Source organism: Periophthalmus magnuspinnatus, chromosome 19 (genome assembly GCF_009829125.3).
Source record: "Periophthalmus magnuspinnatus isolate fPerMag1 chromosome 19, fPerMag1.2.pri, whole genome shotgun sequence".
Lineage (NCBI taxonomy): Eukaryota > Metazoa > Chordata > Actinopteri > Gobiiformes > Gobiidae > Periophthalmus > Periophthalmus magnuspinnatus.
In genome coordinates, this window is record NC_047144.1 from 3,885,758 (window position 1) to 3,902,177 (window position 16,420).

General features: G+C 37.6%; 1 protein-coding gene across 1 annotated transcript in view; it reads left to right on the forward strand.

The window, feature by feature from the left end:
• Positions 1-16,420, forward strand: part of snx29 (sorting nexin 29) — a 195,667-nt gene that overhangs the window by 153,002 nt on the left and 26,245 nt on the right. The window contains exon 19 of the mRNA XM_033984684.2: positions 12,256-12,396. Coding sequence (XP_033840575.1) covers positions 12,256-12,396 — 141 coding nt within the window. The remainder of the gene's footprint in view (positions 1-12,255; positions 12,397-16,420) is intronic.

Consider the following 16,420-nt stretch of genomic DNA (forward strand, 5'->3'; position numbering starts at 1 on the left):
TGTCACTTCTGATCTATAACGCTTTAGCCACATTGAAATGAATTTTGTCTTATTAGAGTGCAGAAAGGAAAGTGGATTCTTCAGATGAAAAGGTTATAGTTTTTGCAAGACTCGGTTCTATCGGTGAAGAAAACGTATCCATTGTAAAGGTATGACATGGTATAATAGCTTAAACTTTCATGAGCGTTGTTCCCTCTTCATTGGCTTACTCAAAGTTGTATTTTGATGTATTCATACTGGAAAAAGTCTCTATTTTCCTTCGTTTAAAGCGTGAGTGTTCAGAATTTTTCAGTTTTCACCTACCCCCTATGTCCGCCCATTTCCCTAAAATATTCAAACTATTCGGGGTCGTACACGTAGGATTTTAAAATGTTGTGTGGCCATTTTTCAACAATAAAAACACATTAATGGGAATTTACAGACCTGTTTCTATTACGAATCTGTTTTAGATCATTATTGCAATTTACACTGACACAATTTAAAATAATGATCTATGTATGTAATTCCCTTATTACTAATTACTACAAATAACATACTGTATTTTTTTAAAGTGGGTTTGAACACGTAAAACTACTCCATAACTGCATTAAAATAGAGCTGATAAACTGGGGTAGTACCTGGAGGTGCAAAGGAGAGAGTGAGGGAAAGGAGCCAAGTGTTTGTAAGCAGAAAAAAAACGTGGCTGTAATCAGGGCAGTCATATGCGATGTCACCTAGTACTCGACATAGCACTTGAATGTTTTGACTGGCAACTAAAATGACCAAAAAAGGTTAAAAAAAAAGGTAATAATTAAAACATACAGAGTTAATTAGTGAAAAAAGTTGATTTAGTGTTTAGTTCCAGTTTAAGTTTATGTATAGTTTATGTATAGTTTAGACTTTTGACGCTTATATCAAGGTCAAAAAGCGAAGGTACGCAGTGGTCCCTCGTTTACCGCGGGGGTTACGTTCTAAAAATAACCCACAACAGGCGAAATCCGTGAAGTATCTGCTTTATCTTCTTACAATTATTCTATATGTTTTTGTCTGTTAAACCCCTCACCACACACTTTATACACTTTTCTCACACAGACATTAACATTTTCTCACATTTCTCTCTTTTTTTGAATCGATTAATAGCGATTTCACAGTCCCTTTGACCGTGCCGTGGGACGACTGTATGTCTCGAAACAGGAACTTGACAAATCGCCTCAGCTGCTTTTGCAAAACTAAAACTTAATTATTTCACATCAATTTGTCACATTTATCAAATACAACTTCTTGATAAGACACGATCAGAAATAACTGTCGCTTGCGTCTTATACATATTGAGACGGCCACTTCAAGATTATCAGCAATATTACATTAGTTTTATTATTATTGTTGTTATTTTTTTATTACTATCACATGTATGCCTTATTTAGGGTTGTGTCTTTTTTTTTTTTATCTTTATTTTGCAGCTGGCCTGTAGTTTTGTTGTTTTATGTGTGTGGGTGGGGTAATTTTGTTAATTATTGGAAAAAAAATATATGTTTTAATAAGTATTGTGCACTTTCATTGTACATTTTAGCAGTTTAATAAAAAAGACCTTTGAAAGAAAGATTATCAGCAATGCAATGTCTGAATAGATCCATCAGTATAGTAACATAACACTTACCCTCAAGTGTAAGATACATTTTTCTTCGTAGGAACAATGCGCTGCTTATTTCTATAGTTCCTCTGACTCATCCTGACTGATTGCATTGACTGGTGAATGACGGCAGTGTCTTTCATCAAAGCCGCACTCCAAGTACCATTAACTACGTTCCTGTTATAAATAATCAATAATTGCAAGGCAGAAGTACTTGAGAAATCACATAAGACAGTTCTGTTCTGTTTTTTTGTTCATAATAAATCATGGATCAAGTGCCGCTAAACCCATAGAGGCTTTCAGCGCCATGTATAGTATTTCTATGAGCAAACGTCGGTGCGTTTCATTCATTTTTCAACATTTCAAACCTTTATTTATTAATTTTTTCTAATATCTCAAATATGAAGAATTTTAATATTTGAATTAGGGATGAGATGAGACAGTTCCCACAAGACGAGATAAGATTCTAGGCTAAGGCTTCTTAAATAGATAACTCCCAACCCTTTTTAGTCAGTGCTAAATGTAAAAAAACAAACAAAAAACATGAACAAAATCTCTAAATTAATTGAGGTTTTGGGCACAATATGTGTACAGTGTTTACAATACCTTTTACTGCAACTTTTATTGTACATTTATTCATCTAAGACGTGTCAAAACTAGGGATATGACAATGAACAATAATATCGTTTATCGTGATAAAAAGGGTCGTGGGATATTTTATATAATCGTGATAATTGCCAACAAAGATCACTAGAATGTGCAAAAAAAAACCCAAAAAAAACAAACAACTATTTATCCACAGGGGGGGACAAAGAGGTCTGTTGTCCCGTGGTTTAGGGGCCCAGAATTTTTGTGTTTACCTATTAATTCATATTCAAATTGTAATTATTTATATCCATAATATTTTCAACTCAGCAATTATTTTTGATATAATCGTAAATCGCAATTACAGTCGTGACACCAGATTTCAGTTTTGTCCCAGGCCTAGTCGAGACCTGCCCCCCCATTGAATCTAAAATCTTATAATCGATTTTAAGTTTAAGTTGGTGTAATAGTAACTCATCATCAGTGGGGTAAAGCTAACCTTCTTCATGATGATATAATCCCAACAAATAAACTAATAAAACACGTAAAATGCAGCAAATTGAAAGTAAATGTAATTTCGTCCCAGTGATATATAATAAAATATAGATATAGATGTATAATAAAAGCATCTCATAGTATCACCATAAGGCTGCTGCAGAAAAAGAAAAATTCAAATCTGTCAACTGGTCAAAAAGTTGTAGGACTGAAGACGTTTCACTGCTCGTCCAAGCTGCTTCTTCAGTTCTGGTCCAGTGGCTGATGGACACTGCCTTATATCTGTCTGAAATGAGGAGGTAACTACACTGAAACTAACACAAGGTCCATTGAACAAGTGTGAACTGTGCCTGAGTCGTATTTCACATAATCATTCAGGCCCCTAATAGGTGCGATCACAAATTCATATTATTGTGCAAAATGTGAATTGATGCCAAATCTAAAAGAAATTGCACAACTATCAATCTACCATTTAGGGTTAGTACTGAAACCAGGTCTCATTTGAGCAAGTATCGATGCCAAAAAAGTCACATTCACATGACAGAAATGAATCTTTCCTGAATATCTTTAGAATGATCTTGAGCTGAATCAGAACAAGTATAAGACACATGGACTACTATGAACCTACTGGACACTGAGGGATTACACAGACATAAGACGCATGGAAATGTAAAAAAAATGTGATTTAATGTTGAAATTATTGATTTAATGTTCTATTGTCTAAATAAGACAAATATCAGAATCGGTGTTGAGTATTTCTTAGTATCAAAATCAAGTTTCAAATTTTCGAATCGTGATGACACGACCTATGTACTGTCAGAGGTGCGGCTATGGAGAAGATGGGGTTGTGTTGTGGCCAAAATTAAGTTTAACTGTAAACCAAATGTGAGTGAGAACTTATAAATATGTGTAACTAATAAATGACCAAAGAATAAACTGATAATCTATTACAGTTGGTAAAAACAATTGGTTTTACTACCCAAGCAATAAAACTAAGGATAAAACTAATTCTAAAACTAGGCCTAGCTAAAACGGCCATATCCAAGAGAATGTTAAAGGTGTTTTAAACCAGAGGCAGTCCACATATCAGTACAGTCTTTCATCCCGATCCTGTCTTCCGGGACCACAGCTGGCAGAACGGCCCATTCTTTCCTTCCATCTTTACAGGCCCAGTGCCTGCTGGGGTTCGTCCGCTGCGTCTCATCCTGAAACAGCTGCACACATAAACAGAGGGCCAACAACGGCACCAGCAGACGCATCCTCGCGCCATAGGCTAACGTTTGAGCACCACTACTTTCTCGTACTTAATACTTACTCACAAGGCAGGGCTTCTGCACCCTGCCGCTGCTCGTATTTCGCTTTGTGGTGCTGTTCCCGGATCATCTCTTCTGTCTGTTACTCGTTCCAACGAGCCCGTGTCCGCTACTCATAGCGCCGACACTCAACCACGACTGCGCCGCCTCATGCTGCTACCATCAGCTTTCCTCCAATGGCTCCATTCCCGGTGATCAGCCGTCCTCATCTTATTTGTTGTTTGTCATATCCGTCCCATACGTCCTACCGTCGCTGCCTCAGGTACATCAGGATATATGGCGAGCACATCCTTGCCGCGTTCTCCCCATCACATGCTCTGGGATGTCATCATGGTAAAGGGGCGGGGCAAACACACTAAAATTATAAAGACACTGCAAAAAACAAAACACTAAAATGAAAAGTTTCTTGTCTGAACTATATGACATGTACTCAAATGAACTGAACTGACCGTATTAAAGCTCACTGTTCTCAAAAGTACTTTAGCGATGCCAAAATTCTAGATAATATATGTATTTGATCAGTAGAAGCTGCTAGCTGTGTGCAGGGCTAATGCGTTACCATAAATAAGTGTGGATTAATCTTGTCAGCCTAATACCGCCGTACAGAAGGAGCTTTTTGATGTGGGAAAATTACTGATCCCACAGCGCTGATAGCATCTTCAGACATTTAATGGTCTCGTACAAAACAAACATTATATTTGTATTATTTTAGTTGATTTACTTTGCATAAAATGTCATCCGTGTTAATGAAAAAGTTAGAGCTGCGAGCCAATTTGCATCTGCATATTAAACAGTGTGAAAGTGTCAGAAACCTAAATGCGTTTTCACCATGACCTTGTTCAGCCGTGCGTTGGAGTAGAACATATAAAAGATGTAAGTCCAGACCTGGATCGCTGCAGTGGAACACACAGAATCAGTAATGGCATTGTCCTGCTGTGTGAATGCACTCTGAGTTAGCATTTGACTTTTTACAGATGTTTTTTTCTGTTTCTAAGGGCTTGTAAAATGTTTATTAGTTCAGATTTATTTTTTAATTTATAGTTAAATTGACTAGTTAAAAAAATGGTTCTGTCATTTAAAAAAGGCATTTAACTCTGAACCACTTTTATTTATTTCTTCTGTCTTTTTTGAATCTATATATTTATTTATCTATAATTCCTCTGCCCAACTGTTTGATTTTTATTCAGCCTAATTCCGTTTCTTTCCGTAACTTTCTAGCGTATTTTGATCGTGAATTAGCCTATAGTGAGTAAGAAGTTCAACGGTGCTAAATCTGACGCTTGTGGAACTCCATTTTTAACACATCGCAAAACAAACCAATTGAAAAGGTTAAGGTGATAAGATAATCCATTGAAAATTTCTCGTCACGTGATTTTGTCTGGCGAATATTACAATTAAAATTTTCGTGTCGTATCATATTTTAACGTGCGTTTATTCATTTCACGGCTCTCATTTAGTAGCTTTAAGTGACATTTCCAGACAGACAGACAGATATTGCGCATCGCTCTCACCTGCGTTCCCGGTTCACGCTTGTCAGGATTAGTAGGTCAACTCTCTCGGATCTCGTTTGGGGCGAACAGCCATAACACAGGTTCAGGATTGTGCTAAACCTGCAGAAAAGTGATCCCAGGCTGTGTAGGTCAAAGAGAGAGAGTGTGCACTGATGACAGCTCCATTAGACTCCTCATCTGCCTCCCGCGCTGTCACCGTTCAGTCAAGAAACACTGCCAATAGCTCTCCTCTGTAATAAAAAGTGAAACGTCGGAGGGGGTTTTTGCAAAATTTAATTCGCCGTAGTTCTAAATAATTCAAATGATGGCGAGCTATCTAGAGTTGACACATTTATCAAATCGCAAAGGCTGCAGTTATTTAGATATGATGTCCTCTGCAAAGAACAATATAATCCGTCATTTTATGTGTAATCTTGATGCATCTGCAGTTTAGACTTCTGCAAATCTATTCTGAAATGCACGGGGATCTGCAAGACTTCATATTATCATAAAATTAACATTAAAACAGAAAAGTGCAGAATAAAAAACTTTCAGTCATGTGCAGCTAAACAGAACAGTTTTGAGTCTGGATTTAAACATTGTCAAAGTAGAGGTCTGTCTCACATCTTCAGGAGACTGTTCCAGGTTTTGTCTGCATAAAACTGAAACACTGATTCTCCATGTTTAGTCCTGACTCTGGGACCAGCAGGAGGTCGGTCCCTGAAGTCCTCAGAGTGTGAGATGGTTCATGTGGCTCTAACATGTGGGAGATGTTCTTTGGTGCTGGTCCATGGACAGACTTGTTCACACAGAGCTGCTTTAAAGTCTCTGAGCCACAGGAGCCAGAGACCTGAGCCACAGGACTCATGTGTGAAGTACTTCCTGGTTCTAGTCCTGACCTGAGCAGCAGTGTTCTGGATGTTCTGCTCTGTCTTAAGGCTCGTTTGGAGAGGCCAGTGAGCAGGACGTTACAGTCGTCTAACCTACTGGAGACAAATGCATAGATAAGTCTCTCTAAGTCTGGTTTTCACAGTTTACCTTTGATTTTGAAATGTTTTTAGGTGGTAAAAAGCTGCAGAAGTTAGTGATTTGATGTGGCTGTTAAAGTTCAAGTCTGAGTCCATTATCACCTCCAGATTTCTAGCCTGAGTTGAAGGTTTTAGAGAGAGAGCCTGGAGGTGACGCTGACACTTTCTCTATATTTCTGTGGACCAAAGACGACGACTTGAGTCTTGTCTGAGTTTATCTGGAGAAAGTTGTTTTGTCGTGTATTAGTTTATCAGTTCATATTTCAGTCTTCTCTCAAAGGTTAATGCTATGGCTACTCTGAACATAATCGCACATAAATTGGAATACTACCCATTAAATCTATTTATTTATTTCCAAAATGATGCTGCCGTAGCATTTACCCCCAAACTAGAGGATATTGGAACAATGAGCAATACATTTTAACAACGTGGATCTTTGATGTATTGCAGTAAGTAAATAATATTCTTAAATATATTGTCTAGTAAATGGTAATTAATAGCGCATTGTAGTGTTTGGCCAATCATTTTGTTTTGATGTTTCAGTTTGCATTTGAATTTAGCTCATTTAAATCTATGCAAAAACATTCAGCAACCTCAACAGTTTTTTTGTAAATTACTTTTTGTGTCCGTAATTCGTGGACTTTTCCGTTATGTTGGAGAGTATTTGATGAGTTTACAGCTGTCCGGTCCGGGCCGCACAGAGCACAAAAATGTAAAGAATGAGACATTTGGGGAAGCTAACAAAGCCACAGCTGCCAGTCTCCTCTTAATAGCTGCCCAAAATGTCACTTTGCTTGTTTCGGCCATATGTCATTGTTATGGTAACCTGGACTTTGGGGAGGCTTAGCACTGACACAAGATGGGCTGGTGTGAGGAAAAAGTAAGTTTGAGGTTAGATAAGGTTTATATTCTTCACATTATTAGCTTCTAGCAATGGTTAAAAAGGATCGTATCTATTTTTTTTTCAATGTAACAAAGTAGAATTAGTGCTGCCCCTGTATATGTATATTTTAAAACCAGCTCCTCGAGTCAAAATGAATCTGAAGTGTTTTTATTGTCTGCGCCGCTCACGTGCTGTTAAATAGTTTAGTTTTTCATGTTTTTAAGACAGTAAAAAGGAAGTACATTATGCAGTTTCCCAATGTTTCTACTGTTAAGTTGATTTATTTAAAACAATGTTATTAAATTAACAGTGCACAATGAAACTTTTTGGTGAAATGTTATTGTTTTGCTTGGAATGTTTTGCAGTATGGCATTATTCCATTACAGGAGTTTTTATTGACGTAAGCCATAAGTTTAATGCCGTATTGTGCCCCAGAAATGTTACATAGTGCACTTTTTTGTATATTTAGTACTAAATTACTACTACTTACTATTAATGTGACTTCTGCATATTATTTAAACAGTGTGATCTATGTTATAATGTTTTTTCCTCATTAAAAACAGACCTGGAGTTGTGTTTTGTTCCATTCACACGTGTTTAAGGGAGTTCTTCTCTCAAACAGAAAACTCTCCACCTTGTGATGTCATCATGTGATACAGGAAGTGCTCTGCTGTGTTTTTAAACGCCACACACCTTCACTAGAATCATTTGGATGATTTCAGCGCCTGGATCTGCCAATTGCTACTAAAACAAAAGGTGAAAAGGTGTCGCTGTCAACTTGAAAACTACTGTTTAATGGCATCACAAGGTGGAACAAAGCATTTTGAGTTTGGGAGATGTAGACAGACTAATAATAATAATAATAATAATAAATGGTTACTCAAACTTGAAAACTTGTGTATGAAACAAAACACAACTCCAGGTATGTTTTTGACGAGGTAACAACAGTATCACAAGCTCACAAGAATCACAAAATGTTGACCAAAAAAAAAAAGTGTTTGGGCATCTTGTGGAAAAGGAAAGGTGCACATAGTGGAAAGTTTAGAAAAAGGCTTATTGTAAGGCCAACTACTAATCCCACAGTTGCCCATGGATCTTGCAGGTATTAGAGGAGTGGAGCCATGTTCTGGTTTTTCCGGATTTGCCCTTTGGTAGTTCAGGCTCCAGTGGTGCAGCTCAGCCCAGCGCTGCTCCAGTCCGCTCAGTGGGAATGAGCACCTTTTGTGTTCTATCAACTCTCTCTGACCCTGCAGCTCTAGAGAGAGGCTTTCATGTGCTCTCAAACAATCTTCTAGTGCTTCTTTATTCGGTGCAGCTTAATAATTAATGATAACACCTTAATTAGTCTTAATAAAGCATGAACAAAGACTTAAAGGCGCCATACCGGATTTTTGCTCTCTTAAAATGTGAAAAAATAGGTAGTTAGTTTTAAACTGTTTGTCCAAAGTTATTCCTCACTTACCTCATGCATTCCAAGCATCCTAGTTACCATAAGTCGCACCAGCCAAAAACTGCATAATAATAAAAATACATATATATATTTCACATATAAATCACATCTAAGTATAAGTCGAGTCCCCAGCCAAACTATGAAAAAAGTGTGACTTATAGCCCGGAAAATACGGTATTCTCCGCGATGAGTTTCTAAATTTTGTCACCACAGTAAAGCTAAAGCAACAACCTGCATGCTAACACACACTTCCTGATTATCAGACAATAAAACATGTTATAACTAGATGCAGACAGGACAAAGTGGAGCTGCTTATACGACATATACTAGGGCAAAGTTTGCTTAAATACAAAGGGACTAGTTAAGGGCTCAGGGGATTGATTGAGTCGTTATTAAGCCTGAATAATTCTTAATAAACCATGTGTTCATTATGCATTATATTTCTGTTCATGTTACCAGGGAAATGTTTTTGCTTTGTTGTGGACGTTCCACCAAATGGCATTAAACTTATCTATCTCCATGGATACAAGCGAAGTGATAGGTCAGATCTGTGAAGAGACCAAAAGTGGAATGTAATGGTAAAAGTAGTAAAGTACTGTACTGTACTTGGGTAGAATTTTTAGGTATCTGTACTTTACTTAAATACAGATAAAAAGTGGATATTTTTTTACTTTAACTTCATCACATTTGAGAGCAGTACTTTCTACTCCACTACATTTGTGAAGTGGACTGAAAAGTAAAAAGTACTTTTCATATGATTTGAGGGGTTATTTTTATCGTGTCCGTGGTAACATCCTGACTAAAGTTTTCGAGTTCAAGCTTCGGCTTTTACCAAAAAAATATAAATACACAAAATTTATGAGAAAAATTCAGAAACTGTTTCGTATTGCAACTGCTAACCAAAATATATATCATTTTTAATCAATATCACTACATTTACACTTTAAAAAAACACTTTTACTGTTTACTCTTTAAGTACATTTTTAAACAAGTACTTTTCCCATGTAATACTCACTGTTTACCTCTGTATCTGTACTTTTACTTATGTAACAAGATTGAGTACTTCATCCATCGCTGAAAGAGACAAACCTGCTCATAGTGTTTTGTCATTTTTGTGATAGAATAAATGCCCAAATAAATGCCCCAAAAAGTTACACAGCAGAGCGATTGCGGTGATTACAAAGCGTTTCCCTCATATATTTTCAAACCCACATTCCTCGTATGCCTATGCTGCTTATACCGTTCAAACGCTCAAATTTGAAAGAGCATCCATCTTTGTAAAAAAATCCTGGGTGGCTGTATCTTTCTCTCGTGGGTAATAGGCTCATCTCTCTCTCCCTGTATCTTTCACGAGGCTGAATAAAGCGGCTAATGGCCCGTGGAAATAGTGGCACCAAAGACACATCTCCAGACACAGGCGTTTTCACTCCTCCTTCCCTCTCTGTAAGTGAAAATGGATGGACGCGCACACATGCAGATTATCACAATACAGACCTGTGCTGGGTATATTCATTGGGCATTTATGAAGAAAATAAAATTGGGGTTTATAGAGTTGCATATGTATGTTACAGGTGCGGTACTTGATTTTTTTCTATCATAAAACAAAGCTAATTCATTTTAAAATTATTATTATTTATTCCTCATTTACCGTATTCATTCTAAGCATCCTAATTATTCATTGCAATGAGTTTATAAGTGCTTTTTTATGACTTTCAGAGGCCAGAGTGGAGTTTTACTGTTTTTGCTAACGACAGCTAGCATGCTAACACACACCAGCATTACTTCCTGGTTTGTTAGATGCTAAAAAAAAGCGTTATAGTTTGCCGTAAGAGGTGCTTTTACAACATATCTTTACTGCGGCAAATACATTTTATTACATGAAAAAGATCCTTTAAAGCACATGTGTCAAACTCAAGGCCCGGGGGCGAAATGTGGCCCGCCATGTCATTTTATGTGGCCGCGACGAGGTAAATTAAAATGTATGACTGTCTTAAAATGTCAGTTTATCAAGAGATAGGCAGTTAAATAGTCATATTATTATTTTTTTATTTTTTTTTTTTTTACATCTATTCAAATTTGAGGACAGCCATTTTGCTGATGTGGCCCTCGGTGAAATTGAGTTTGACACTCCTGCTTTAAAGTATATAAGTTTGTGTTGATCAGTCAGTTTTTCTGTTATAATTTAAAGGTTCACTATGTACATTTTCTGGTGGAATGTCCATTATTTTTCTCCATGGATGCAGTGACAATGCTCTGCCTACAGTGTTCCACAGTACAAAATTGTGTGCACCTTTAACAAATGTATTTATTATAGTACACAATCCATTACACGTAACCTCGGTTTTTGCTTTAACTCCTCTTTGAGCCCGCTAATGAAACTGAAGCTAGATATGAGTGCAACTGCAACCTGACATAATACTGCTTCCATTTACTTATTCAAAATCGATTCGGATGATTTCAGCTCAGGATTTGCCAATTTCTACTGAACTAAAAGGGAAAATGTAGCTGTTAACTTGAAAACAACCGCTACATGACATCACGAGGTGGAAGAGAGCACGTCGAGCTTTGAAGATGTAGACAGTCTAATAATAAAGGATTACGCGAACATGTCTGAATGAAACAAAACACAACTCTGGGTATGTTTTTGAGGAGGTAACGACAGTCTAACATGGCTTAACCTCCTGAGTCACATTTTGGGTTGTTTAGGCCACAGTGCAAATTTTTAGAAGAACATGTTCAATTGTAAATATTTCTAAAAGTTAAGAATATTTATTTTTGATTTATTAGTATTTTATTTTTTTATTTTAATTATTTTTTTTATTTTAATTATTTTTTTTTTATTTGTATTTGTTTTTATAATTTTTTATTTCACTTTTTATTGTATTTTATTTTTTTATTTTAATTATTTTTTATTTTAATTATTTTTTTTATTTGTATTTGTTTTTATAATTTTTTATTTCTTTTTTTAATTATATTTTAATTTCTTTTTTATTTTATTTACTTATTAATTTCATTTTTTATTTGTTTTTATTATTTTTTTACACACAATTGTTTCTCATTTAGTTTTTTACACAAAATGTATGTGTTCAAGCACTTAACAGTTTTGCAAATAACGTCCTGCAAGAGCTCGGGTCTCAGGAGGTTAAAGGTCACAAGTCTCAATGTTGCGTAATATAGAACCGTTAAATGCAATGTTCCAGTCTTGCAGGACGGTAGAAATAAAACAACATGGTGAAACTGCCGGTATTAAACACCAATCTACAGTGTAGTACTTTTACAGTTCCACGCTATTGTCACGAATAGTTTAATGTCCTGTAAATTTGAAACGTAAACCCATTTCAGTACAATTAGGTCTCTTCTAAATGCACTTCGCTAACACTGCCTCCTTCTGTGGCCCTGCAGGTTTACATCCGTATCCATGACAACGAGTGGAACGTGTACAGACGCTACACGGAGTTCCGAGAGCTGCACAACCTCCTGCGAGCGCAGTTCCCTCAAGTGGACACCTTTAACTTCCCGCCCAAGAAAGCCTTAGGGAACAAGGTGAGCCCCGTACCGTCGTAAAGACTGTCAAAAAACGCACCGGACCGTTCCCTCTTAGCCCATAAAGGTAATCGAATCTGATAGGAGTCGCTCTGATAAGACATTTTCTCGTAAAAGGGTTATGTACGGCACTAAAAGATGACATTGAGTTGTTTTAGCAGCTGGCAGTTGAAGCGCTACGTCCTGATGTGGCGTCGCTGTCCCTGTCCTCTCCCATTCACAAGACGAGGCACCTCTCCTTATCTTTTTGTGTTTGAAATGAAGGGAAAAGCGTGTCTTGAAGGCGTACCTGTTTGAGTGCGTGTAACGTATAAGCGTGTTTGAATTGCGGATATACTGAGGTCAATACTTTCGTGTAAAATCTCCGACATAGATTGAAGCGCCTAACTAGAGGAAAGGTATTTAGCTTAATTTGAACACGTAAACACACTAAAATATGCCTGCACAGCTCTCGTATGGGGTTGCGGATAAATTTGTTTCAATTTCTAATCATGTCGTTGCTGAAAATGATCAAAAACAGTTTATCGACCATGAAAACAAAGCAAATTACAACAAGGAAAGACTTATTTTCTCGTCAATGCACACAAAAATTGCAGGAAAAATTCAAAAAAAGTTCTCAAATAAGCTCAGATCATACTGTACGCTTCATGTTGCAATATCCCATTTGCTTTAAAACGGTATACCCATCGCCGCACTTGAATACTTTGCTGACACAAGACTTCGCTTAACAACCCCTTGATTTAACGCTCCAAACCGTTGGGACTTCATTTGGTCCTGACCTGGATTCTGCCACAGGAAGTCCCCCCCTCCTCACTCCCCTCGTCAAAAACCCTGATCAAAACGCCAATCGTCGCTTCGCTTGGAGCTAGGGCCGCAAGATTAATCGCAACCGAATCAAAATCCCACTTCGGCTAGACGCAGTTAGAGCAATCGTCTTATTCAGCGTAACACCTGCTAACCCTGTAGTTTAGATCCGTACAAATATGTTCTGAAATGTGATTGTTGTGTTAGTTTGTCGGTTCATATTTAAGTCTTTTCATCCTATTATTAAAACATAAATGGCAAATCCGATCCCAAATTATCTAGCCCGACTTTACGCCCCATGGAAGCAGACAGAAGCGCAAATCGGTGGTGCCCTGGAAGTCTCCTTTTAAAGCCTGTTAGCGTGGCGGTTTATGTGAATGACTGATTTTCATGTCTCCGTGGAGCATAAAATAAGGCCTGCTTTTGTTCCACGCTGGGCACATTTGAAAACAAAACACCCCCTAGTCGTTCCTCTCACCTCGGAAGACGAGAGAGCGGTTAGCGAGTGATGATAACTCCATGTTTGGATGTTTGGAGAGCCCATTCACAACGTCGTACCTGCTGTAGTCTGGCCTCTTTACTGCTTTACACAGTATAATGTGTTTGCAACTTAGAGACAAACATGGAGAGGTTTTTTTTGTTTTCAATCTGTGTACGCCATTAAAAACAGAAAGATCTCCAGCATGTTTTTAAGTAAGTACTATTTACACAGACTTAACTGGAGTAACTTGAGTAATTAGATCTCAACCAAACTGGAAAACAATATAAAGCGTACACATTTATTCAAGATGACAATTTTAAAGTTGCTTTTTTTTAACTTTTCTGGTAGAAGATCTGACACCTTCTTGCTTCCATGGAGATGTTATTGCTTTAACCCTACTGACGCGAATGTTATCGTCGTCGATAGAGCGCAGTGGCGGACTTTCCATTACCGTAACTCCGCAACCAATTGTGCTTCATGTAAATTCAAACGGCGTCTCAAAGCAGAGGCATGGCGCTCTTTAACCCTTGTGTGTTCCTCCCTGTAGAGTTACATTGAAGTTCCTCTGGGCTCAATTTGAATTTATTTTTCTTATAACTCAGCCATAAATACATAATACATACTTTTTTTTTTTTTTTTTTTGGTTAGTCGGCCGTATTTTAGTGAAGATTGTGTATTTTTGGATCTCAAAATCTCCTGCAATTCTTAATTTCCATCACCGCACTGTGTTTGTCAAGTACAGCGGTGGAAATTAAGTTGATTTGAGTTATAAGAGAAACAAATTGGGGTCAAATTGAACTTTAACGTAACTTGTTTTTCAGACAGTTCTTATTATACAATCAACATTTTTGTCAAGTGGCCCAATTTTCTACCTATTTGATAAAGAAATGTTATTTTTGGGGTCATAAATTACCCCAGGACAAGACAAGGGTTAAATATGTTACTGTCATTACGGTAATCTGATTACGTTGTCCTTCGAACGTGACCAATGAGAGCGTAGGTGCCGCGGGCGATTTTCCCAGTCAGTTATTCGATGCATCACAGTAGATATGATAGAAATAGTTCCTTTAACATGATCTTCACGGCTAAAAAAAAGGATAAAAGTCTAGTCGAGCTATACTAGTCTATAACGTGCTCAGGCGTTAAAGGGTTAAGGAAGGCCCATCGTGCTCGTGTCTGCTGTATCGCTCTAATCTCTGACACCCGTGGATCGTTATGTTATACTTTGCACATTTTAAATCGCAGCATTCATCTAAAATAAGAGACAAGTCCGCTAACTTCAACGCTAACTTAAACGTCATCACAACAACGAGCCCTGGAGCTTGGCAGCCTTTTCTACGGATATCTGCAGATCACACTGACAAATAGCAGATCGTTTTTTGTGACGCTGCCGAATCCTACGCATATCATCAACTTAATTTACAATAGAAAATGTACACGTTCCTCAAAGTATGAAAAACAAACAAAAAAACTCTAACTTTTTATGCTTGGTTGGTCCTGAGACGGTACTCTAAAAGTTACTGGTTAGCCTTTATTCTTTTTATTATGGTTCTAGATAATAAAATAAAACAAAATAAATAAAAATAATAACTTGAAAATAGCGTTGAGGCACAGATATCTTAAACCAGGAATCATGGGAGGTACACAGCCCTAGTCAGCATCAACGTTTTGAACATAAAACGCACACTTACTATCTCAGACGTTCAGACGCTCAGACTATAAAGCTAAAAACAAACGTTGGAACATGCATTTTTATAGAAGTCCCGGTGCACACATACTCCTTGAATATGTTATCTGATATCGTGCCTGCGGTGCCTGGAGCGTGCGGCGCAGTAATCACGTCGGACCCGCTGTGCTGTGTTTTTCTGTTGTGTTCAGTGCGTGCCGTGTTTGTTTGTTTGTTTGTTTGTGAGTCTCCAGGAGCTGTGAAGTGTCGCACCGCTCAAGAACTTCGCTCTCAGGTGAAGAGCGGGGCAGAGCTGCAGGAAGTACTGTAGTCTGATTATTGTTACATTCACAAGTTCAGAGGAGGCTAAAGGAAAGCAAGTAGGCCCCGAATGACCTCCTCTACCACTCTGTAGCTGGGTGGCTATTACGTTTTTTTTAAAAATCTGAATCCTCCCCAGACTTTGCTCTCTTTAAAGGTGCTGTACCTGATTTTTCCTGGCTTAAAACGTGAACAGAACTAGTTTATTTTAAAGGGTTTGCAGTGGTACAAAGTTATACCTCACTTACCTTATACATCCTGAGCATCCTAATTATTCACCACACTGAGTTTATAAGCACTTTGAGGTGAGTTTTAGGAACAACTAACATGCTAACAGCACACTTTCTGATAATTGGACAATAAAACACTTTATAATTAGATGTAGACAGTGTACAGCAGACGTTTGACCTCAGAAGTACTGGGCCAAGTCAATTTTTGGCTTAAATACTCGGTGTATAGGGTCTTTAAGATTAAGTGAAGAAATATAATTTATATGTAACTAAAGTAAAGTTGGAAGCACCATTTTTCATTTAGTGTCTATATAATGAACCTTTGTTTCTTTGTTTCATCAGTGCAGCTTTTTTTCTTTTGAGTGCCTGGTCCACCTTTTTATCCCTTCACTCCTGACACTTTAACCACACTCTCCGGCAGATCCCACTTTGATTCGCAGAGACACAGGGCGTATTATGTGGCGCTAACAGCCAGGAATGCTAATGTTAGCCGCATCAGAATGCTGTCTGCGAGTGTTGTGC